Source organism: Salminus brasiliensis, chromosome 18, assembly GCF_030463535.1.
Source record: "Salminus brasiliensis chromosome 18, fSalBra1.hap2, whole genome shotgun sequence".
Classification (NCBI taxonomy): Eukaryota; Metazoa; Chordata; class Actinopteri; order Characiformes; family Bryconidae; genus Salminus; species Salminus brasiliensis.
The window spans coordinates 32,524,428-32,550,191 of record NC_132895.1 but is presented as its reverse complement, the minus strand read 5'-3'; the positions used below and the strand labels follow the sequence as shown (position 1 = coordinate 32,550,191).

The 25,764-nt window shown below is 47.1% G+C and overlaps 1 protein-coding gene across 3 annotated transcripts; it reads left to right on the top strand.

Annotated features, from left to right (window-relative positions):
* The first annotated feature begins 583 nt into the window (after nt 1-583).
* On the top strand, nt 584-19,308 carry ark2n (arkadia (rnf111) N-terminal like PKA signaling regulator 2n). Of its 3 annotated transcripts, XM_072661505.1 has the most exons (5): nt 584-749; nt 2,302-3,097; nt 11,375-11,452; nt 13,205-13,289; nt 13,492-19,308. In XM_072661505.1, the coding sequence occupies exons 2-5, from the start codon at nt 2,377-2,379 to the stop codon at nt 13,655-13,657; spliced, it is 1,050 nt and encodes a 349-aa protein (XP_072517606.1). In that variant the 5' UTR covers nt 584-749; nt 2,302-2,376; the 3' UTR covers nt 13,658-19,308. The 3 variants fall into 3 exon arrangements, with proteins under 3 accessions (XP_072517606.1, XP_072517607.1, XP_072517605.1); XM_072661506.1 differs by lacking the exon at nt 11,375-11,452; XM_072661504.1 differs by lacking the exons at nt 11,375-11,452; nt 13,205-13,289; nt 13,492-19,308 and adding an exon at nt 8,066-10,498.
* Nucleotides 19,309-25,764: the final 6,456 nt, after the last annotated feature.

The window sequence follows — 25,764 nt, the reverse complement described above, 5'->3', positions numbered from 1 at the left end:
GCCATTAGCTTCATAGCTTCAGAAACAAAACGTGGAATTTCACATATTTTAAAAGAATGACTGTAAAATTCAACTGTACAACCGCAAAAGTTTCATGTTCGGATTCGGAAGTTCGCTTCCCTTTTTTCCGTACTGCGCTAAGAGGCTAATGTAAATAAAGAGGAGGCTGTCGCCAAAAACGAGTTTGTGTGGCCGTTACTTGGTAGCTGTGTTAGCATCATGGTTTCGGGAGCAAAACGAGGAAATTTCGTGAAAATTTCGAGGAAAGTTTGGTGTGAAATCGTTCAAAATGGACAGCGCTGAAGGACATTATAGGGGGTGGGGGGCGGCTGGGGGGCAGTAAACGGAAGACCTATTGTCCTAAACCGGCAGTAACCCGTCCCCGGCCATGTCTCGTCTTCATTTGTCTTCTTGAGGGGACAAGTTTGGGGAGTTTGACTGCACCATTACTTTTTGGAGAGCCTGAGCTTTTGGAGCAGCCTGGCCCCAAATTTGTACATCAACGTTTCAGCGTTATAGCTCTCCAGGCCGGCAGGGGGCGCCTCGCGCAGCGGGCTCGCGGCAGAGACGGGAGCGGAAACGACATTGTACGTTAGCCCACCGAGCTAAAGGGGTCGCGGAGCCGAAACGCAGTGGGGGACTTTTTAGCTCCACACGGTTTTCCACTTTTATATGAGCGCCTCCCGCACAAGGACCGCACGGCCTACGATGCAGAGGAGGACCCGCACATGAGGACAGCCTCCATCCAGGTCTGCTTCACATCAGCGGCGCGCGGCGGCGGCGGCGGCGGCGGCGGCGCTCGTTAGCCTGTTAGCCTAGCCCGGTGCTAGCTAGCGCTCGCGAAGTGACCAAGTTAAAGAGCCCTGCGCTGTTTTCTAGTGTTTAAAATGGGTGGGGGAAAGTGGGGGGCTGTTGTTTAAGTGGGCTCTGAGCGAAAATACGACGTTACTGCGTTAATTTTCACGGTATTCGTTTCGCGGTGTAGCTAAGCGCTAACTTCCAAAGTAATGTCGCATGCTAACTAGCTTAGCTTAGCTAGCGGGCTCGGCGCGAGTGAACCCCAGCTGGCCGCTGCTGGTAGTGTTTGTTGTTGAAGGGAGTAGCTGGCTAGCTGGCTGGCTAGCTGGCTGGCTAACTAACGTGCAGCGTGTTTAGCTAGCTAGTTAGCTAGCTAGCAGTAGTAGTCTGAGAGCCCCATAGCCCTGCACGGGCTAGCTAGCTAACGAGCTCAGGAGCAGGGGAGCCCCTAAAAGCCCCTGGGTGTGCAGACCCACTGCTGTTGGAGGTGGAAGTTCAACGAGCCAGACCAGTGCTCCAGTGTGGAGGAGCTCTGATCCCAGTCCTGATCCAGAAGACCTCAGGCTGGAGAGCACAGGGGTGGACGTGTGGGGACCCCCCTTCCCACCTCCCCAATGCAAAGCTATAAAGTCATCCTATGCATGTTAATCCGGTGGTCGTGGATGTGTCCATTTATTTATGCACTTGAATAAGGTCCCCAAGGACCTCCAGATGGTTGGGTCCCTGTGGGGACCACTGAAACCGTCTCACAGCAATGTTACCTAGCCCGGATCCTCAAGCGACCCTGAGGTCCTGTTTTGTTTGGGTGACTGGTCTGCAGGGCTTCCTTTAGGCCCACATCCTGGGTATCTATTATTTGTTTATTTATTTATAATACAGAATTTCAACCACTGCTGATTTCACATGTGCTTCAGTGTGAGGCAAGAACGTTCCTCACCAAATAAGCTACTGATGATGATCATGATGATGGTGACGATAACGATGAAAGTAGCCCAGTGCCTGAGCGCTCAGAGGAACTGTACCAGACAGTGTTAACCGACACCGTTATTGTAGCCATGCCTCATTAAACCTGAAACGCCACGTGCCTGTAAACACCGAACCCTCCGGTCACTGATCTGGTCAGGCTTACTTTCTACATCAGGAGCTTTTGGTCAGCAGTAGAACCGTTTATACGTCTTCAGCAGTTGGCAGGGCGTTATTTCTTTATTTCGTTATCTCTCAGTTTACTCCGAAATGGGACTGGTGGCGTGCAAAAGTTTGAACCCCCTTCTAGTTGTGTAATGTCTGAAACGTAGGGTGTGTTTCCACTTGTCAGCTTGGGTTTGACGGAAACGAGCCCTGGTGCGATTGCCTAGAGTGTCCTGGAGGAACTGCGCTTAGTACTGACTTAGTAGGGTGTCCAAACTTTTGCACACGACATCTTTAAAATGTGATTTCATCGCTGTTGTTGTGTCCAGCTCCTCATCCAGGTACGTTATTGACCGGGGTTTATTGATGTTGCAGGTACGCCACGCCCACTGATCACCTAGCAGCCCCTGCCTCTGAGACGTCGCCCCCACCCGGCCCCGCCCTCCAGAGATGGCTGATGCCCAGAAGGCCAACAAGCTCCCGGAATGCCCCTCAGAGGGCGGGGCCACAGCAGAGGAGCAGGACATGCCCCTGAGAGCCGAAACGTCGCCCACGAGCTCGCCCACCTGCGAGGAGCCGACCAGCGGTCAGAGCCCCGCTAGGCCGCAGCCCCCCGGCCTGCTCTCCATGCCCTGCTTACTGAAGGAGCTGCGCAGAGACTCCTCCCCCGACCAGCCGCTGGAGACAATGCCCACGTCTTCCACGGACACCAACACCACCAGTCAGCTCTGTCCCCCAGAGGACAGCGATTCCTCCATCTGCCTGCGCTCTCCCTCCTCCTCCGGTCACCTAGGCGACTCGGACACTCTCTCGTCTGCGGAAGAGGCGGCGGAGGCCTCCTCCGCCCCGGCTGCCGCGGGCAGCAGGAAACCGTCGCGGCGTTCCCGCTCCGAGAGCGACGCCCCCGGCATCGTCATGGCAGCTAAGAAGAACCGCTGCCAAGAAAAGCAGGTGAATGGACGGGGCCGGGGACGGGGCCCGCGCAGCCAGCGGCAGAAAGAGCGCATGCGCATGCTGCGGCAGAAACGGGAGGCGGCGGCCCGGCGCAAACCCGACCTGCTTCAGGACAGCAGCACCAGCGACAGTGACATCACCGCACACTCTTCGTCATCCTCGTCTTCGTCGGCCTCGTCAGACAACGAGGGAGGAGGGATCAACTCACACCAGCCAGGTAACGCGTGTGAATAACACACACACAAACACACACGTGATTGACAGTACTGTGCAGAAGTCTTGGGCCACCTCAGAAACGCTGCTTATCTGAGCAGGAAGTTGATTTGCCGGGGAACGCTTTAGCACACAGATCCCTACGACTTCCAGTTCTACCCTTGAGCAAACCCAGTGTTTCCAGTTCCCACCAAACACCTTATGAGAATTATGTGAGAATTGCTACTTTTGCTCATGGGCTCCTCCTGCAGGTGTGGAGAGTAATTCACTTTTGCTCCACTGCAGTAAATACAAATTGCGCTTTGAGCGCCCCCTCCAGGACAGACAGCTGTAGACATTTATGCATTTCTGGACAAGCTAATAATACTACAGGATTTTACACTAATATGACACTATGGGTTATGCAGCGCTACACAGCAGTTCTGGAGAGAGGTTCTCCTCCACCAAAGCGACCCAGTGTCTGAACCTACGTTTTCTAGTCTGGGTAAACCGTTGTCCGGTGCGTCAGCGATACAGCTCTGGGCCTGGTAGTCTGGCGTTCGGTGACTTCCCTGCTAAAACACACCCGAATTAAACTCCAGGCTGAATGAATTGCCAGTCCGTTCAGCACGCCGGCCCAGCTAGAGTATAGCAGCTAGAGTAGTTGGCCTAGATAGTGGGGGGAAAAGCCCCACCAGCGCTTCCTGCTATGTTTCTACCTTCTTAGCTATGTCCTTCACAAAGCATCCTTCAGACGTGCTTAGTTTAAAGCCAGATTTTATTTTATTTATATATCTATTTTTAATATAAATAATTTGTTAAATGGAAAAACAAGGAGGAAATGGGGGGGGGGGCATCTGCTTTCCTGGCTGGTTTAAATGATCTGAGTGATCTAAGTAAGTCTGTGCTGTGCTCATTTCTTGTTTTGGGGTGGATGGGACCTAACAAACATAATAACGGTCCCTTATTCAGTATACCTGTGGCCTTAAGGGCTCAAAGACCCCAATACAGGCTGGAATGCAGGGAGCGTTGCAACAGGATTAGCTGAGATGCTTGTGTGTAAACGTGTACATATAGTTTGGCGACCAAAAGCTACATTAAGCAGCTAAATTTTTTTAGTTGTTCTGCAGTTACCTGAATACAAATCCTATAAGAAGTATTCTCCCTCTGAAAAGTATTCAAAAATGTTTAAAATATGATCTTGCCTAAATATTCGTCCGGCTTGTACATCTGGACGCTGCAATTTTACTCCATTTCTTATTGCAAAACTACTCAAGCTCTGTCCAGCCCAAAGTTCTCTATCGGCTTAAGGTGTAGTTCTCCTGCAGACTCTTCAGAGATGGCTAGCGATGGCTCCTTCCGTAGCTGGAAGCGTTAATCTGGGTCAGGGGTACTAGCCCACCGTGCTTCCACAAGCAAGGACGCTCCTGCTGCCCCAAATACGCAGGTTTCTCCTTTCTTAGCTGGCCTAAGACTTTTTCCACAGTGCTGAATGTTGTTGTGAAGACCAGTTCCGCGGGCCAGTCAGCTACCTTTCGGGCTTGCTTTCAAGAAACACTGAGTCACCTGGAACCCGTCTGCCTGCTCACCAGTGAAGCCAGCGTCGCCCATAAACCTTCATCCCTCCAGAGCGCAGGCTGTCTGTCCTGCGGTGACACGCCTCGCATTCACCGTCCCCTCACACCTATTGAATAGTGGTTCGCCTAGTGGGTGTCACTCTCTCTCTCTCAGGAGTTTGGTGCATGTTGACTGAATGAATGACCTAAATACACCCACACACACAAGCGCACACTGGCTGCTTTCACACACACTTACTCACACGGGCGGATTATTATATTAGATTATATTGGAGGCTTAAGTGAGTCATTCTGTGACCTGGGTGCCATTTCTGTGTAGCACATTTTTCATCAAGAGCTGATATTAATTTTAGAATACAAAACATGAAAGATGCATAGCCCAAAATAATAATAATAATAATAATAATAATAATAAAGTTTTATTCAGAGATGGGAGCCATATTTGCCTTAAAACCTCACCTCAGCCTGGCCGATTGTGCTCAGTCAGGCTCCGGCTGCCGATGGCAAAGTACTCACTTTGGCACTTTTTTGGCCTCCATTCATCTTCTAAACCTTTGCAGAGACAAATGGCACCCCTATTACATAAACACAACTGGATCCCCCCTTTAAAATACACACACACACACACACATGTGTATGAAGGGCATTTCACATTTACACATTGCTGTGTTTTGGTGCATGCCTGGTGAATGATGTCATATTCAGACTCTTGGCAGCAGAATATGGGACTCTAAACTCACCCCTTCCCCCCCCTCCTCCTCCTCACCTCACTCACCGGTCCCCCCCTAAACCCCTCTGACCCCACATCCACTGACCCCTACACTGACGGTGGCTGACCAGGCTGAAAATGAAAAAGGTGACCTCATGGTGCTCAACTGCATTTTCGTGGTGCATGTGACCTGATCCGTTGACACCGGCGCCCTACCCCGGCCGCAGACGTCCGCCTGGTGCAAAGTGTGGTCTGTATTGAAGCCTCAGGATTGGTCAGATGGTCAGATACGTGGTCATGGGGTGTGCGGTGAAGTGCTTGGCTGTCAAATGGATGCGCTGTGTATTAGGGCTGTGCACGGGCCAAGAGCCTGGCGGTACGAAGAGCCTGCGGATCACCATACAGGGGCTGCGGTTCAGTGTGACATGCGTGAAATACAACACTGCCATCTAGTGGTCGGAGTTTAAACGCAGCCAGTCTGAGCTTGTATACTAACTAAGGGTGAGCAGAAGGTCTAGTAAGGTACAGCTCCATGTAGTGATGTATAGCGCCCCCCTGAGGTGGCTAATACAGTCTGTAGTGTGTTAATTAAGCATGTTCAGTGTGCCTCTACGTACACACACACGCACAACAGCGCAGACACATCGTCCTCCACGATTTCAAGAGTTGTAATAAGACCCTAAAAATGGTGAATTACTCAAAATAACCCCCCACTGGGGGTCTAACGGACTACAGTTACCATAGCAATACTCCTAAACCACTACAGTTCCCGCAATACCGTGCAAATCCAACAGTGGTTTCATGGGGATGGTCATGCATGCTTGTAAATTGGCCTTATTTTCTCTAATAGTGTACCGAACCCCCCCACCCCACCCCCCCAGTCTGCAGAGAAACAGATGGAGACAGTCTGGGGTTGTAGAGCTACACAGTGCTCCTGTATGGTCAGTGGAGCTTGTAGAACGGACAGTGTGGAAGCAAGCAGGTGGTTTTAATGAAATGGCCGGTTGGAGACTTGGCATCTCCAGTAGCCAGTACACAGCCTAGTTTTCGAACCCTGGGCCCGTGACGCCGACCTGGGCTAATTTAGGACTGTTGGACTCCACCATGATGCTGCTGATGCCAGTGATTTGATGGATTGCTGTTTGTCCAGCAGGTGGTGCTGTAGGTCAGAGGCAGGGGGGTGGGGTCTAATGTGGGTGTAATGTGCTGAATTTTCGCTGCTGCTGCTGCTGCTCGCTTACAGACCCTGCACACAGAGCCGCAGCCGCCTTGGACCTATTCTCCACCTGCTGTAGCTGGAGGTTTAGCTCCACCTGTAGGCACCTTCCTGCAGTGTGTCGTTCTAGTCTAAATGGGTGGAGGCCTCGTTTTGACGGCTGTAGTTTTTAGCTCTCTGTTGGGGCGTTTACACACTTGTCCCGAGTCGGCCCTGGCTGTGGCCCCGAAGGCCGAGTCCACACCCTGCCGCCACACTGAGCAATTCCATTCGAACCGTGGACCGGTTACGTGATTTGGACCCGCTCATTTTTGCTAAGTATCAGGACCTGGCTTCTTCAGTTTATGGCTTTTACCTTATTTTTCATGATGCTGACACTACACCATTTGTCCAAATGTTTGTGGACGCTCCTTCTAATGAACCCATTACTTTCCTTTTATGTAAAATAAATGGTCAATTAAAGGAGCAGTTCAGACGATCGCGGTTGACCTCTGACCTCGTCAGTTCCTCAGCTCACAAAGGGGGATGCTAGGCTAACGCTGCTAACGAACACTGGACTGTAACCATTTACTCATCTCTGTTCTTCAAAAGCTTCTGCAGTTGTAGTCCGCAAACACTGACGTACGCTACGTGTCCAAATGTTTGTGGACACCCCACCTAAGGAATGTGTTCAGGTGCCGTCATTTGCACCCATTGTTTACACACAGCTTGTCCAGTGCCTGCCAGTAGAATAGGACTCTCTCTGCAGCAGATGGACACTGATAAACCTATCAGCACCATGCTGCTGTTGAGGGGGGCGGATGTAAAACCCCCAAACATTAAAAGCTGTGGAGCAGTGGAAGAACTGTGCTCTCTGGAATGATGGTGGAGGAGCTCCATCCAGGGATGATGAGGTGGGGGTGGTGATCTTCGCTGAGTGCAATCAAATCCTCACAGCAGTGTCTTCCCTGGACAGTAGACAGTTACTCCTGGATTGCCGAAGAAACAGTGGTTGAGCAGGTGTCCCAATACTTTTGTCAACACAGTGTGCTTGGTTACCTTGCTCTGCTAGCTTGCTAAAGGTTTGGTAGCTGAGTAAGAATGACCTAGCCAAAGGGGTGGACGATGCGAGTAGACCCCGGGTGGGACAGGTGGGTGTGTAGGGCGACGTCCGAGGGATGAGGTGAGGTTAGGTGGTCTTCAGTGGTGGGACTACCAGGAGATCAGACTAAATGTCTGTTTTTGTGTGTGTGTGTGTGTGTGTGTTCTCTGTGAACAGCAGGGCCTGTCACTTGTCCATGTAATGCACTGTGGTACCCAGAATGCACCTTTGTGAGCCGCATGACCCGTCTGTAGCTCGTCAGCATGATCGCCGCAAACCCCGCCGTCGTCTCGCGCCGCAGTTCCTTCTCTCTCTCTCTCTCTCTCTCTCTCGCTCTCTCTCTCTCGCTCTTTTTAAAGCCTGTGTGTGTCTGACGTGTGTCTTCTCGGCGCCTGCCGTCTGTCTTTAAGCTGCTCGCCGTGGAAACGACACCATCTCCGGACTGCTGGAGGGGGGCATGGCCGGCGGCAGCCTGGGCGGCGTCCTGGAGGAGGCCCTGACACGGTTGGCCGCCATGCAGAGGCAGACGGAGGAGCGCTTCCGCGTGTGGATGGAGAGGCTGAGCCGGCTGCACTCGGACGACGAGGACGACGAGAACGAGCCGCGGTCCGGCGCCGAGCCGGGGGGGCGGAGCCGCGACAGCTCCTTCCTGCCCTCGTCGGAGTCGCAGGAGACGCTGGCGGCCTATCAGATGGCCCGGCTGAGCAGCGCCCCGCCCCTCGCCGCCCAGAGCACCGCCCTCAACGGTATCCTGGACCCCCCTGACCCCAACCTGCTGAACGCGTGAAGAGGGGGCGCGGCCACGGAGGACGAGCGGAGGGACATGTCGAGAAAATCGGATCGCCCGAGAAAGCCATGATATAAAGACAGAACACACGCCCCCCTCCCCCCTCTCTCTCTTTCTCGCTCGCCCTCCCCAGCCCTTCACCCACACTGTCTATTCTCCCTCCTCTCTCTCTCTCTCTCTCTCTCTCTCTCTCTCTCTCTCCATCCACATTCTTATTGTCTCTCACTCACTTGCTCTCTCCCCATCCCTCCATTCCTCCTCTCTCACCTCCCCGCTCTGTCTCTCTCTCTCTCTGTCCCTCCGTCCACACGGTCTCTCTGTTTCTCCCCATATCATCCCTTCGTCCACACACCTGCTCCCCCACCCCCTTTAGGCCTCCTCCAGGGGGCGCTCCTCACAGTGTGTGTGTGCCTTGAGGTTCTTCTCACACCAGCTCTGGTGTCGGACTGGACAGATTAGACACAACCAGCTCACTCAGACACTCGGACGCCTCGGGACGTCCCGGTAAAGGCGGGTTACTGCCCCCAGCCCTGCGCTTTATGCTGGAATGGACTTTTTCTTTCTTTTTCTTTTTCTTTTTCGTCCAAAAGATCGACCAAAGAACTCTGAACTGTTCGTCCGGATTTGATTTGAGTTTAGTTTGGTTTTAATTATTAATTTTTAATTATAATTATATTATAATTATTATATCGCAGCACATGCATGTGATGAGCTGAAGCTATAAAGAGTGATAATGCATGAATAGCAACACTGTGGTGTTAGTACTAACATAACTTACCTACTGTCTCTTACTTACACACACACACACACACACACACACCAACACACACACAGAGTATGTTTAAACGACCCTCCTTCAGAAGCTGTGTTCCTGACTTGGCCTCTTTAAAGGGGAAACCCAACACTTGCAAAATATCTGCCTGATTTAGTGGTTAAAAATGTAAAGCCAGTCAGTCGGGGTGGGGTCGCTGGGAGACGCTCGGATTTGGAGAACCGCACCCAGTCCGAGCTGTCCGCAGCGGTGGTGAATGGAACCAGACGTCTGAAGAGCGTCTCCGTGACCGTTAGTTCGGCAGTGGTGGTGGAGGGATACATGCAGGCTGCTAAAGGCCAACAAAGTAGTCCCCAAACGTTTGTAGTCATCTGCTCTTCCGATTTTGGAACGTCGCTGTAAGGATTTGATGGTGTTCGTCCATCAAAAATGCCACTCCTTCACCCCGAACGTCTCTTATCCCGGAGGTGTTCTGCAGAGCTCCAGCACTGAAGCAGCTGAACTCACTCGTTAACAAGAGCGTCCGGATACTTTTGCACACTGCAAAATGCGCATTATAATATTAGGAAAAAATTTGTGATGAGAGGTGATGGTTATTAATTAAAGTTAAAATTTAATTAAATTAAAATGAAAGAAATCCGAGTCTCCACAGTGAACCAGGTCACCCCGAAGCCCCGCTCTGATTGGCTGTTTACATTTCCTTCGCTTAAAAAAAAAAAAAAAAAAAAAAAAAAAAGAGCAGAATTTTCTTTGAAGCATAAACACACACACACACTCTTACACTCACACACAGCCACGGCCAATCACACGTAGCGTTTAGTGAACTGCTTTAGCAGGAGTAAACTAAGCAGGCCTTGGCAGTGGATTTTAATATTTTACAAATGTTATTTCAGTTCATAAATTTTACCCACAGTAGCTCCTCGTACCCTCCGTACGATGCAGAAGGGCATTAAGAAGAACGTTTGCACACATGCTAACACACACACAAGCTAACACACACATACACACTTAACGGCAGGGCTACAAGGAGAAGGTTTACAGTTGATGGTTTTCCTCCACCAGGGGGCGCTCTTCCTTAGCGGACTGACTAACTGACCGACCGAGTAAGAGAGAGCGAGTGAGCGAGCGAGTGTGTGTGAGAACCGCCGGATGAAGGATCCGAATGAATGAGTTTTTCTTATGTCTTGGTTTTTTTTCTTTTTTTTTTTTATTGTTATTAGCGTTAGCATTAGCATTTTATGCCATGTTTGAGTGCCTGATCCAAATTAAAGCGAAGATGATGTCGTCATCGCCGTCGTCTGCGTCTCTGTTCTCTGTGTGCCGTGTGTTGTTGTGGAGACCCCGGTTGACTGGCAGACGTGGACGTCCCCTAGCTTGGTCCTAAAGTGTGTGTGTGTGTGTGTGTCCATGAGCTCTTCCTCAAACCTCAGGCTTTCCTCGCTGAGAGTGTACCGTCGCAAACAAACGGCGCCATGAAACACATCAAAGGCTCAGTTCAAATGATCACGATTGACCTCTGACCTAAGATACAGCCGAGACATGTTTGGTGTAGAACGGGTGACGCTAGGCTAACGGTGCTAACCAGCACTGTCTGACTTGCACTGTCACCAATCTACTCGCCGCCGTTCAGACGCATCGCTCAAAACGCCTTCCTTTACACTGTGGACAAATGTTTGTGGACACCCCCTCCTTCTAAACAATGCATTCAGCTACTTGAAGTTGCACCCATGTCTGACACAGATGTGCAAACACTCTCTGGAGCAGGTCAACACTGATGACCCTACTGGCGCCGTTGTCTTTTGGACTGGTTGCGTTGGCAAGGATGAGGTGGGGTGTCCAGCATCCTGACCTCACTAGCGCTCTTGTTGAAAGCCGGTGTCCCAATACTTTAGTCCATGCAATAGGATGTGAACTGAAGCGAATGACTGGTGACAGTCTAACTCCAGTGTGTGTTAGCATCGTTAGCCTAGCATCGCCCGTTCCTCACTAAAGAAGCACACAGCAGATACCAAACCTGTCTTGGCTGATGGACTGAACCTGGGGTCCGCGGTCGATCAGGTTTGAACTGTCGGGGGTAATTAGTGTGTGTGTGTGTGTGCGTGTGTATGATGGTCACTAATGTAAAGCAAACCGACTGAAATGAGCGTGTGTGTGTTGCAGTGGGGCCTGCGGTCGTTGGGCACTACGACATCTCAGACACACACTCTGAACAGGAGCAGCAGCCTCCCCCTCTCTCAGGTCAGTTAAAGATGCTTCTAGAGAGCACCGGTGCGGTGGGGAGGCCGGTGTCCCCGTAGGCCGTGCGTCTGTCCGTGCGAATTGGGAACGCTGGTGCGACACTGGTATTTTGGGGAGTATAAGTTGAGCGCTCACGTCATTCAAATATTGCCGTAAAACATAAACATCTAACACGATTGGTTTAGTTTACAGTAGGAGATGCTGGGCTAACATTGCTAACAAACACTGGGCTTGGATTGTCACCAATTTCAAATTTTTCAGTCTAAAATGAGATGAACGATAAAATAAGTTGGACGAAAGACAATTTAAGGAACTTTTTAAAAAAAGCTAACACTGGAGCTAGGTGTTTATCTGATTAGCATCACACTGTAGTGCTATTCCACTTCCAGACTGGAATAGAATTGAAGGAAAATAGGAATGTGAAATGTAAAAAATTTGACGTAGCCAAGATTATCTCCATTTTAGGTTCTAAATGGCTGATTCTGAATGTTAATTTTCGATCCGTTGTCCAGCTCTAGTCCTGTGTTTGTTTGCAGTTACTCCAACTTATCCAAAAGCAGGATAAACTCTTTAATACCCTTGATTTCGGAAGAAGTCCTTTAGTGTCCCAATACTTTAGTCCATGTAATAGAATGAACTTCTCCACAGAGTTGAAGCAAATAAATGAATATTCTGGGTTGTTGTTTAATAAACAAAAAATGAGGTTGGTGACCGTCGATCTTCAGTGTTTGTTAGCAGTGTTAGCTTAGCATCTTCCGTTGTGAGCACAACACACTTGCTATTCTTGCTGTGAACCGCTTTGTACAGTATACATGCACACACACCGGCTACACCGGTAGCATTGGCCTCATGTTTTACTACATACCTGTTGACTATCTTGAGGATTAATAGCTATGTCCACTAGAGGGCGGACTGGGGGAACATGACCTATTGGTGTGAGAATGCTGCCTTCTGATTACCGTTCCTTTCACTGCATTAGCATCGCTACCGCGTCGACCACCGGCCTCAGCCAGCATCGCTAACGTGGCATTAGTCACAAGCCATGTTCATGAGGTCCCAGGCCCCTCCCACCCTTAGAAACTAGTAAAGATGGGGTCTACATCTTAAGGCTCTGAGGGCAAGAGTTCTTTACCCGGCAGTTCTTGAGTTCTTTACCCGGCAGGGTCACAGGAAATGCTACAGGAAACATAGTAAAGGTCCCACAGAGCCTTTTTCACAATAAAGGGGAAGATATTTCATCCACTAGGGGGCGGGTTTGGAGCGGACATCCCTTACGCCAGGTCACGCTGTTATACTGCCCCCACTGTTTACTTCAGTATTGCCTCTCGCAGAAGAGGCATGGTCAGTAACCAAAGCCGCCTGAAAGCCGGCAGATTGTTTCTGTACATGCTAACAGTTAGCAGGATGTCATTTGACTAATCTAATAAGCTGACCCATGACTATTTACTTGCTTTAGTTGTTGGCGAACTAGCGTGAGTGACCAAAGCATTCTTTAAGGTTTATAAACCGAGTCCCTTTGGCGCCCCCTTTTTGTCTGGTGCCCCTGTGAGTCGTATATACTGCACACCCCCATCTAAAATGTTAGTACAGTCACTCGGTGCTGCTGTTGTAGTAGTTGGAGGAGGGAGACTTGCACTGTAGTTTGCATCAGGTTTCCTGAGCCAAGTTACTGCATCTTTTGCACACTGCTGCTCATACTGTGAGAATAGTTGATGACCGTGTTTTTTTGTTTCCCTCTGTTTTTTGCCGTAGGTCCAGTAGCGGCGGAGCCTCCACAGGTGAGTCTGGCGTCTTCGGACAGTGAAGTGGAGATTGTCGGCGTGCAGGAGAATGCCAGGTTAGCCACACAGCTTTCTGTTTGAAGTAGAACGTGCAGCACACAAGGGTGGACAGTACAGCTCACGTATAAATACACAAACATATATATATATATATGTTGATACCTTGATACTCGACGGCAATCCGTTTGCATGAGGACTTCTCACCGTCCCGCCCATACCTAGATTTTCACCTCCTTTTTTTTTCTTCCCCCCCTTCAGTGCTGTGTGTAGGTTTCCAAGAGGTGGCGTCATCCAGTCTCTTTCATCGTGGAAGCAAAGAGCCCCGCCCACATGGACAGCAGTCTCCGCCCAGCCCGGCTGGGCCCCGCCCCCAGAGGTGGTGGATCTGACACTGGATGAAGACAGGCACAGATACCTGCTGTGATCTCGCGTACACGCTCTATGCACTCATACACAAGCTGTTGGCCCAAGTGTCTTAAAACATTTCGAAATTTAGACGTTTCTTGGTTTCTCAGAGGAAAACACCTCAGTGGTTGGTTGAAAGGCTTGGCAGTGATGAAATCATCTGAACTGAACTGAAAAAGAAAAAGATAATAAACGGCTCAGTTTGCCAATTTAGGATGACATTAGGACTGTGTTGGAAAGCCAGGGCGCTGGCCCAAACGTAAAGCTGTAGATATGCTGTTGGAGGAACCTTGACTCCTTCATGTTCCCTGATCAAGTACAGGCCAGTCGTTGTCTTCTAGTCAGTCAAGCCGAAGCTGGGCTTTCGTTTCTAGAAGATGTCCTTATAAGTATCTGGTGAGCAGATCCATTCACAATTTGCTGTATTCAGTTTCGCAGGGAAATTGAACCCGATCCAGATGTCAGAGCTGAACTCATGACTGATGGAGTCAAAACTACTGTTATAGAGACACCTAGTGGCCACTGATTGTGGTTGTGGAGGGACACCACGTATGACTGCAGATGTGTTCTAGAGGGGTTTGTAGTTTGTTTGTTTTTTGTTTTGATTGTTTTCTTCTTATTTGGGAAGGGGGGTGGGGGTGGGGGGTACTGGATGCACATTTAAAGGGCCCATATCAAATTTCTCACTTTCCAAAGTTCCGAAATTGGAAGTAAAGTTTCAAAGCTCCCATATTTCCCATGTCTGAAAACCAACCTATTAAAAAAAGCCATTTTTTTGTGATGTCACACAAAAACAGTGCATTTGCATGTGTCCAACTGGTCACCCTGCAGCACTGAAGCCCCTCCCATTTGTGCTGAAGTTATAAGGAGTGTTTCAGTGTTTGTTTTTGTTTGTATTTTGGTACTTTATGCACGTTTAAAGGGCCCATATTGAATTTCTCACTTTCCAAAGCTCCCCAAATCCCCATATAAGGAAGGCAAACTGTACAAGTGATGTCACACAGCAATGCCTTTGCTTGAATCCACCTACAGCAGTGAAACCCCACCCATTTTATACATATTGTTTCAGACTTGACCGATTTCTTTTTTGTTTGTTTGTTTTTTTTCCTCCAATCAAAACAGGGCTCTTTTACATTTCAGCCTTAAAGGCACAGCAACCTAAAAACTGAGCCTGTTTTAATTCAGAGGGGGGAAAAAAGACAAAACGGATAATATATGGATGATATGGGCCCTTTAAATCTGGCTCCTGTTTCTGATGGTAGACTGCAAATCTCAAATGTTTTGAGTCGTTTGGCCAACACACACAAACACACACATACATACATACACACACCCAAAAATAACAGTCCTACACATAGACACACTCGCACGCAATACCTGCCGTTAGTCTCAGGTGTCCCCAACCCGTTCTGAGATGCTGTTTTGTGACAAACTTTTGCTGTAAAGCTGCTTTAAAACCTGTTTGTGCAAAAACACACAAAAAACTCAACAAAAAATATAAGAAAAAAAACGTGGGTTTTTACTCCGACCATAGCAATAGCCTGGCTGCTTTGGCGCGTGAGAGTGTGGACGAGAACTAGAGGACTTTTTTCTTGTGTTTTTGAATGAGAGAGAGAGTGTGTGTGTGTGTGTGTGTGTGTGTGTGTGTGTGTGTGTGTGTGAGCGAGTTTGTATTTGGGTAAGTAAGAGCGAGTGTTTAAACGGTTTAATGCTGCTGCATGTGTGTGTGTGTATGTGTGTGTGTGTGTGTGTGTGGGGGTAGGTAGGTGGGTGTATGTCCCTGCTGGCCCCTATTCCAAGCACTAGAGATGGTCTTCAGGCTCACGTTTATGTGTGTATTGTGTGTTGTCATACCTGTGGGCCTTTATGCCAACGGAACTTGTTACCCAAAAAAACTAACAAAAAAAAAAACCAGCGTGGGAACGTTTTTATTGATAATCATGTTTTTAAGCAGTTAATTATTACTGATAGTAATTAATACTAATTTAACAGACTGTGTTTATTATAATAAGCCTGTAGATTTTCTGCCTAGAGGTCTTCTGTATTATTAGCCTTGGCTACGTCATGCTTTCTTATGCTTCAGCACTGGTTATATGTTATATCTATTGGTATTTAAAGTGTGTGTTGGGGTTTTTTTCATGGCACTGTTGAATTTGAATCCTATGTTTGGTGGAGGGAAATGCGTGTCTCTCTCCAGTGTCCGACATAATACGTTTCGTTTGTTGGGTAACACTTCACTTAACATTGACCTAACCATTCCATAAACAGGTCATGACTGATGTCCTACACGGTCACGCACGGTCAAGACAGATTATGTCCAGTAGTGTTACAGGGTTATCGTACATGGCAAATTACGCCCGTGATGGTCTTATGTAACGTTACTTAACAGGTTACGTCCAGTAATGCTTGCATGTGACGCTACTTGACAAATTGTGGCCAGTTACGGTCTAACGTAGCGTTACTTGACCGATTACACCCACTAACAGCCTCAAGTAACATTACTCAACAGATTATGCCCTGTAATGGTCTAATGTAACATTTCTTGACAGGTTACACCCCATACTAGTCTAATGTAACGATATTTGACGAATTACGCCTCATAATTGTGTAATGGAATGTTACTTGTCAGATTACAGCCAGTAACGTCCTCACGTAACACTGTTTGACGGATTACGCTCAGGAATGCTTGCACATAACGCTACTTGTCATATTACGCCCAATATTGGTCTAATGTAACGTTACTTGATGGGTTACGCAACGTAATGGTATAATGTAGCGTTACTTGACGAATTATGCAACATAATGGTCTGTGGATTACGCCCAATAGTGGTCTAATGTAACGTTACTTGACGGGTTGCGCTACGTAATGGTCTAATGTAACGTTACTTGACGGGTTACGCCCAATAATGGTCTAGTGTAACGTTACTTGACGGGTTACGCCCAATAATGGTCTAGTGTAACGTTACTTGACGGGTTACGCCCAATAATGGTCTAGTGTAACGTTACTTGACGGGTTACGCCCAATAATGACTGGTATCGGTCATGAAGACTCCCTGAAATTACATTGCTCGAAATAATCTGCCATGGCACCTCATGACTGCAGATAACATCTCTTATTACAGGTTTATGGAACGGTGATGCCACTGTTCAAGTGTTACTTTGTGTTATTTTTTTTATTTTATTTTTTTTCCTTTGGTTACCAAGTTTTTTTGGCATAAGTCCCTCATATACTTTATTCCCTAATGGATCACCTCGTCAGACTGAGTGTGTGTTGGCTGGGTTGGAGGAGGTGGTTATGGGGAACATCTCTGTACATCTCTGCTACAAATGGAAATATAGGGTTTGTTTGCAGAACCTTCAGTCCAGGAACAGTTCAGTTCAGCCTAGACCAGAGCGAGTGCAAATGTAGCAACTTGCCCCACAGGCAGGCTTAACTGGAACTGGCTGAGGGTCAAGTTTCTCAGAAAAGTCTGAGAAATTGATGAAATTGTGTGCACTAATTAGGGTGTAGATTTCACACATTTAATAACTCTGACTGAGTGCACTAGGGAGCAGTTTAGGACTCATGGCGCATCCTTGTGACTCAATCGGTTAGGACTGTTGCCTGCGGGACGTTTCGGATTGAGAGGTCATTCACACTAAATATGGACACCCACATGAATGTGAGGCGTCTAGTGACTCGGGATCGGATCTTGAGCAAGACGTCGAAAATGAAATGCTAGGGCTTGTAATGTGAACGTAGCCGGACGCTCTTAAAAAAATAAATAAATAAAGGTGCCACAGAGAGTCTTTTGACCGATACCGTAGAACATCAGCCATTTTTGGTTCCATAAAGAAGCATGTTCATTTGCCAGTGTCTTACTGAGATCGTCCTATGAATTTCCTTACATTTTTGTCCTAAAATATAAAATAGTCTACCTCAGATTCCTGACGTGTCTTTAAAGTGCAGAATTGTTCCTGGATCCCATCGTCTTCCTAAACCGAACAAACCCAACAAAGAAAAAATGGTAGACTGGTTTTCCTAAGGGCGTTTGGTGAACGAGGCCCATGGTTCTTTACGGAGCCAACAATGTGTAGTGTTTTCTGTCCTATTGCATCTCTCAGCAAACACCAGGTGTGTGAAACTACCACCACCATGTTTGGAGGCTGTACGCTAGCCTGGCTAGCTCTCACTGTGAGTTGTGAATTGCTGTGTATTGTGATCTGCTTCACAACAGCGCTCTATTACAGCCACCGAGAGGGAGAATGGAGGTTTTGGCTACAGTACCAGTGTGTGAAACTACCACCACCATGTTTGGAGGCTGTACTTTAGCCTGACTAATGCGAATTCCATCAGATATCCATGTTTCATTTTACCTCACTGTAGCTTGTGCCTTGCTCTCACCTCCAGAGACCTGTAAAGAGACCCACGTCCCACCTGGGTCCAGGTTGCCAGTTAGAGTTCAAGGCCTTGTGCTAAACAACAGGGCTGTTTGTGCCACCTACTAAGAACCAAGAACGTAGCTTTCTCCAGTAGACCCACACACCTGGAAATGTAGCGATATAATCCAGGATGCTATTTGGCACGCCTCCCGCACCCATGGCCTGGTCTTGCCTTGTACTGTTCTGGTTTCTGGAGATGCTCCTCACCCTGCTTCACCCACCTTCATGTACTGATGTGTTTGGGGGAAAAATCTAATGCGGACAGTCGCTCAGGCCTGGGCAGCTACACCGACCCTTCAGCTTCCTCCAAATGTCAGGAAAGGCCACCGACAACCATCTGACAACCTTCGAGTTGCCAGTTAATTTGGGTCCTCCAGCCTTGGACCTACAGCCTTCATTCTTTACAGTGGTGGTGAATGGAGAAAGGCGCTGCCATGACTACACAACCCCAGATCTAGCAACTTCATCTTCTACCCAAACCCACCAGTGATCCTACACCTGTCCTCTGAGTTTCATGTGGAGGGTTCATGATGGTGAAATAGTGAGAAATCTGAATAACCGAGGGACTAGTTTGCCTCACAACGCCCTGCATGTATCCCGTAACGTCCCTTAAACGTCCCTCCACCACCACTGCGAAGTTCTGAAGTTCCTCTAGAGCCACCAATCTACTTTGAATGGCCTCACGTTCACATCTTAACCACTAAGCAAGGGCAGCGGGTTCGGCGACGTTCACATCACAGGCTAAGCGAACAAACTAGCGACCTGCTCTGGGGGCCAGAGAGGTTAGTCAGTGATGGTTGAAGGTCCGCAGCTTCCATCACGGCTCGATGCCATCCAATCGCATCCACTCCGGCCTAGAGGGACGCTCGGGGTGTTCGCCACGAAATCTGCAGTTTACAGCTTCCATACGTGGAGCGTTTCCCATTAATATTAGATGTCGGGCCAAGCAGCAAAACGTCGGCTACTTCAGCTACTTTTGGTGGCATCTGTAGTCGTCCAGGAGCAGCAATAACAATAAGGAGGTGGGGGACGATTGGACGGGTGGTCTTCGTAGATGTGAAGAACACTCTCCCAAACCGCTAATCATTTTGTTTCCCTTTTGTTTGTGTCAGTATTTTCAAATGAATGGAAATTAAGTGTTAATACTTTTCATTTGGCTTCTGCGAGTCCTCGACTTCCTTTAAACGAGTCTGTAGATTAAAAGGAAACTATTTTAAGATAAATAAATAAACCTATTTAAAGAGTAAACCTGTCTGCCGAGTCTTTTCTTCTGGAGAGCGGCTCTAAAGTGAGGGGTGGAGAAGATCACCATCATGGCCAGATCCAGAGAGCCCTCTGAGGCCTTCAGAAAGAAGGGTTGGCATGGTTGGAGAGGATTATTCTGGATGAGTCTGGAGTATTATTTAAACCTCAGATGTTCAGTCTGGTCTGATCTTGATGGTTGAAGTGAGTGAGGGGTGAAGATCACCATCATGGCCAGATCCAGAGAGCTCTCTGAGGCCTTCAGAAAGAAGGGTTGGCATGGTTGGAGAGGATTATTCTGGAGGAGTCAGTCTTATTTAAACCTCAGACGTTTAGTCTGGTCTGCTCTTGATGGTTGAACTGAGGGGTGGAGAAGATCACCATCATGGCCAGATCCAGAGAGCTCCCTGAGGCTTTCAGAAAGAAGGGTGGAGGTGCAGATGATCAGAACATGGTTGGAGAGGATTATTCTGGAGGAGTCTGTCTTATTTAAACCTCAGATGTTTAGTCTGGTCTGCTCTTGATGGTTGAACTGAGGGGTGGAGAAGATCACCATCATGGCCAGATCCAGAGAGCTCCCTGAGGCCTTCAGAAAGAAGGGTGGAGGTGCAGATGATCAGAACATGGTTGGAGAGGATTATTCTGGAGGAGTCTGTCTTATTTAAACCTCAGACGTTTAGTCTGGTCTGCTCTTGATGGTTGAACTGAGGGGTGGAGAAGATCACCATCATGGCCAGATCCAGAGAGCTCCCTGAGGCCTTCAGAAAGAAGGCTGTAGATGCAGAGGGGTCCAGAGGAGGAGCAAGTTCAGCCCAAGAGCAGAGCATCAAGATGAGGAAAGACGTCTCCAACCGTCCTGAAATGATTGAAGAGTTGAACACGGCTGAAGTCAAAGTCCATCATCTACCACCCCTCGCTGTCAGTAAACCCAGCAGGCCAAGGCTCAGGATTCATCGTTCCAGAAGTCCTGCTGCTCTTTGTCTCGATGTTCTCTGGCAAACTTTAGTCCTTTTCAGGGTTCTGAAGGGTGGAGGGGGGGGTGGGCACAACGGCCAGAAATTCAAGCAGAAGGTGCGGGGACATTAATCAGACTCGCAGGGTCTTCCAGTCTGAAGCAGGAGCCCACGACACTGACATTCCACAGCACCCCACCTTCGTGGGAAAGCAGCTCGCAACCTTTGACCTTCAGGCACTCTAGGGCGGGGGGGTTGAGGGCCAGGCAGCTGCCACGAGAGGTCTGTTCAGTCCTCAGGACAAAAACTTTACACACACACGCGCACACGCACACACGCGCGCACACACACTTCAGCTGTATGCTAATGCGTGCCGGTGCTCAGTCTGTTGTGTTGGTGGATCTGGTGGCTTTGCTTTTTTTCTCGCTCTGTTTGACAGCTGGAGCAGTTCGGGGGTCCGGGACGAGTTCCTCCAGTTCATCGCCCGAAACATCTGTCCTGGCCTTTTGCTCCAGTAAGCAGTAAAAGTGACCCGAATCAGATCAGTTCTATATCATCATAAACAGCTGCACTGAGGACGAAATGTACACGATATGGGCAAAAGTATTGGGACACCTGCTCATTCATTGTTTAATCTGAAGTCAATGGGGATTAAAAAGAGTCTCTCCTGCTTGTGTTGGAGTAACTGTCTCTACTGTCCAGGGAAAAAGGCTTTCTACTAGATTTTGGAGGAGGAGCATTGCTGTGAGGATTTGATTGCATTCCGCCACAAGAGCGTTAGTGAGGTCAGGATGTTGGATGGATGATCACCACCCCACCTCATCATCCCCAACTCATCCCATCTCAAACGTATGAATACCTAATTATCTGTCTGTCTGTCTAACTGTCTGTCTGTCTGTCTGAGTGATTCTCTAACTATCTGTCTAACGGTGTCTCTGTCTAACTGTCTGTCTATCTGACTGACTAACTATCTGTCTGTCTGTCTGTCTGAGTGATTGTCTAACTATCTGTCTATCTGGCTGACTCTCTAACTATCTGTCTGTCTGTCTAACTATCTGTCTGTCTAACTATCTGTCTATCTGGCTGACTCTCTAACTATCTGTCTGTCTGTCTAACTATCTGTCTGTCTAACTATCTGTCTATCTGACTGACTCTTAACTATCTGTCTAACAGTGTCTCTGTCTAACTGTCTGTCTGAGTGATTGTCTAACTGTCTGTCTATCTGACTGACTAACTATCTGTCTGTCTGTCTGACTGACTCTCTAAATATCTGTCTGTCTGTCTATCTGACTGACTCTCTAACTATCTGTCTATCTGACTGACTCTAACTATCTGTCTGTCTGTCGGAGTGATTGTCTAACTATCTGTCTGTCTATCTGACTGACTCTAAATATCTGTCTGTCTAACTATCTGTCTGTCTATCTGACTGACTCTCTAACTATCTGTCTGTCTAACTGTGTCTATCTGACTGACTCTCCAACTATCTGTCTATCTGACTGACTCTCCAACTATCTGTCTGTCTGTCTAACTATCTGTCTGTCTATCTGACTGACTCTCTAACTATCTGTCTGTCTAACTGTGTCTATCTGACTGACTCTCCAACTATCTGTCTATCTGACTGACTCTCCAACTATCTGTCTGTCTGTCTAACTATCTGTCTGTCTATCTGACTGACTCTCTAACTATCTGTCTGTCTGTCTATCTGACTGACTCTCCAACTATCTGTCTGTCTGTCTAACTATCTTTGTATCTGACTGACTCTCTAACTATCTGTCTGTCTATCTGACTGATTCTCCAGCTATCTGTCTAACTGTCTCTCTGTCTAGCTCTGTCTGAGTGATTGTCTATCTGTCTGACTCTCTAACTATCTGTCTAACTGTCTCTCTGTCTAGCTGTCTGTCTGAGTAATTGTCTATCTGACTGACTCTCCAACTATCTGTCTAACTGTCTCTCTGTCTAGCTGTCTGTCTGAGTGATTGTCTATCTGACTGACTCTCCAACTATCTGTCTAACTGTCTCTCTGTCTAGCTGTCTGAGTGATTGCCTAGCCATCTCTCTATCTGTCTAACTTTCCATCTATCTGACTGATTGTCTGACTATCTATATTTCTGACTCTATCTGGTTGTTTATCCAACTGTGTGTCTGTCTGTCTGTCTGGTGAAATGTCTGTCCAAGTGTCTTCCTGTCTGACTGTCTATCTGCCTGTCTAACAGCCGGTCTACATATCTGTCTGTTCTCTATCCAACTGCATGTGCCTGTCTGTCTAACCATCCGTCCACTTATAGGGAAATCCAATCTCCTCATTGAGATAAAATCAGCAGCTCCCCACCCACCCCAAACACACACACACACACACACACACACACACACACACACACACACACACACACTGCCTGAAGACCAGCTGTCAGTCCTAGAAGGTCGCTCTCTCTTAACCTGTATGGGAATAGCTGGTATCCCACAGCTCAGGTCAGTGGAATGAGGGCAGTGTGTGAAGAACCGGGGAACAGTCGTGTCTGTGAACAGCCTGATTCAGCTCATCTTAGGTTTAGTTAGTAAATCCAGACGGGCAGGGCGGGTGTGAACGCTGGGATTGGGGGGGGGGGGGCATTTGACTCTGCTGTTCCGTCATTGCCTCATAGAATGGTCAGTTTGAGGGCCTTGTCTGTCAAGGAGCCGGAATTCTTGATTGTATATAAATCCGTAAACATGATCCGGAGGCGACGTTTCCGTAGGGATGGGTTTAGTGCTGGATCAGATATCGGAAGCAGAGGAAGAGAATGAATCTGATCCTGTTACAAACCGGGCCTGAAATAGCCCTCACTCGCACTGTGGAGAGGTGGTGTTAGCTGGGAGTCTGTTCCTGTGGGGAAGCAGAGGGAGTAGCTGCTGTCAGATGCTCATCGTTTCAGCTAAAATCAGCTCGTACCTACAAGTATCAGAACTGAAATTATATACAGTTACATACAGTTATAGAACTGGCCTGGTGTCATTCCAGTTATAGAATTGATCTGGTGTCATTTCAGTTATAGAATTAATCTGGTATCATTCCAGTTATAGAATTGAACTGGTGTCATTTCAGTTATAGAATTGATCTGGTATCATTTCAGTTACAGAACTGGCCTGGTGTCATTTCAGTTATAGAATTGATCTGGTATCATTTCAGTTACAGAACTGGCCTGGTGTCATTTCAGTTATAGAATTGATGTGGTGTCATTTCAGTTATAGAATTGATCTGGTATTATTTAGTTATAGAATTGATCTGGTATCATTTCAGTTATAGAATTGGCCTGGTGTCATTTCAGTTATATAATTGATCTGGTATTATTTCAGTTACAGAACTGGCCTGGTGTCATTTCAGTTATAGAATTGATCTGGTATCATTTCAGTTACAGAACTGGCCTGGTGTCATTTCAGTTATAGAATTGATCTGGTATCATTTCAGTTACAGAACTGGCCTGGTGTCATTTCAGTTATAGAATTGATGTGGTGTCATTTCAGTTATAGAATTGATCTGGTATTATTTAGTTATAGAATTGATCTGGTATCATTTCAGTTATAGAATTGGCCTGGTGTCATTTCAGTTATATAATTGATCTGGTGTCATTTCAGTTATAGAATTGATCTGGTATTATTTAGTTATAGAATTGGCCTGGTGTCATTTCAGTTATATAATTGATCTGGTGTCATTTCAGTTATAGAATTGATCTGGTATTATTTAGTTATAGAATTGATCTGGTATCATTTCAGTTATAGAATTGGCCTGGTGTCATTTCAGTTACAGAACTGGCCTGGTGTCATTTCAGTTATAGAATTGATGTGGTGTCATTTCAGTTATAGAATTGATCTGGTATTATTTAGTTATAGAATTGATCTGGTATCATTTCAGTTATAGAATTGGCCTGGTGTCATTTCAGTTATATAATTGATCTGGTGTCATTTCAGTTATAGAATTGATCTGGTATTATTTAGTTATAGAATTGATCTGGTATCATTTCAGTTATAGAATTGGCCTGGTGTCATTTCAGTTATATAATTGATCTGGTGTCATTTCAGTTATAGAATTGATCTGGTATTATTTAGTTATAGAATTGATCTGGTATCATTTCAGTTATAGAATTGGCCTGGTGTCATTTCAGTTATATAATTGATCTGGTGTCATTTCAGTTATAGAATTGATCTGGTATTATTTAGTTATAGAATTGGCCTGGTGTCATTTCAGTTATATAATTGATCTGGTGTCATTTCAGTTATAGAATTGATCTGGTATTATTTAGTTATAGAATTGGCCTGGTGTCATTTCAGTTATAGAATTGATCTGGTATTATTTAGTTATAGAATTGATCTGGTATCATTTCACTTATAGAATTGGCCTGGTGTCATTTCAGTTATAGAATTGATCTGGTGTCATTTCAGTTATATAATTGATCTGGTGTCATTTCAGTTATAGAATTGATCTGGTATTATTTAGTTATAGAATTGATCTGGTGTCATTTCACTTATAGAATTGATCTGGTGTCATTTCAGTTATAGAATTGATCTGGTGTCATTTCAGTTATAGAATTGATCTGGTGTCATTTCAGTTATAGAATTGAACTGGTGTCATTTCAGTTATAGAATTGATCTGGTATCATTTCACTTATAGAATTGGCCTGGTGTCATTTCAGTTATAGAATTGATCTGGTGTCATTTCACTTATAGAATTGATCTGGTGTCATTCCAGTTATGTAATTGAGTTACGAGTCCATTCATGTCAATACATTTCAATACATGTTTCAAACAGTATCATAAACTGTGTGTGTGTGTAATGAGGGGGGGGTCTTCACCATGTGTTGCGTCTGGCAGACGGAACAGAAGGAGCAGAGATAATCAGGGCTCAGGCCTCTGTGTGTGCTGGTGTGTGTGTGTGTGTGTGTGCTGGTGTGTGTGTGTGTGTGTGTGCTGTGTGTGTGTGTGTGTGTGTGTGTGTGTGTGTGTGTGTGTGTGTGTGTGTGTGTGTGCTGGTGTGTGTGTGTGTGTGTGTGTGTGTGTGTGTGTGTGTGTGTGTGTGTGTGTGTGTGCTGGTGTCTCCCAAAGCGGGGGATGGGAGACTACGGACATATGGGGCTTGCTGTGGTCAGTGAAGCCCCTTTCTGTCACTTCAGCTCAACACAGCCCATATTAAATGTACATTAGGGCCCCGATCCAGGAGGGAATCAATACCGATACCAGTAATCTCCTCATACCCAAACATCAGTGCAGCGATCAGGCCTGAAAGGCTTTCTGCCAGGCGGCTGTGTGTTTATGAATAGTATATAGTCAGTTTATGAAAAATATGAATAATATTATTGAATATATAAAAGGGAATGTGAATGAATGTCCTCAGCTGTGTGTGTGTGTGTGTGTGTGTGTGTGTGTGTATATATAAGGCATTGTAGACGCCATCGTGACGTGTTTGTGTTTATGTAAGTAGTTGCGTTTAACGTTATTCACATGCGCCGTTTATACATATCCTTTATTATTATTGTTA

What these genes read in the sequence shown, in the direction of transcription:
- ark2n (XM_072661504.1), top strand. Translation starts at nt 2,377, where the DNA reads ATGGCTGATGCCCAGAAGGCCAACAAGCTCCCGGAATGCCCCTCAGAG. An exon ending in GATCAACTCACACCAGCCAG is followed by an intron (nt 3,098 to 8,065) that starts GTAACGCGTGTG and finishes TCTGTCTTTAAG; the next exon opens with CTGCTCGCCGTGGAAACGAC.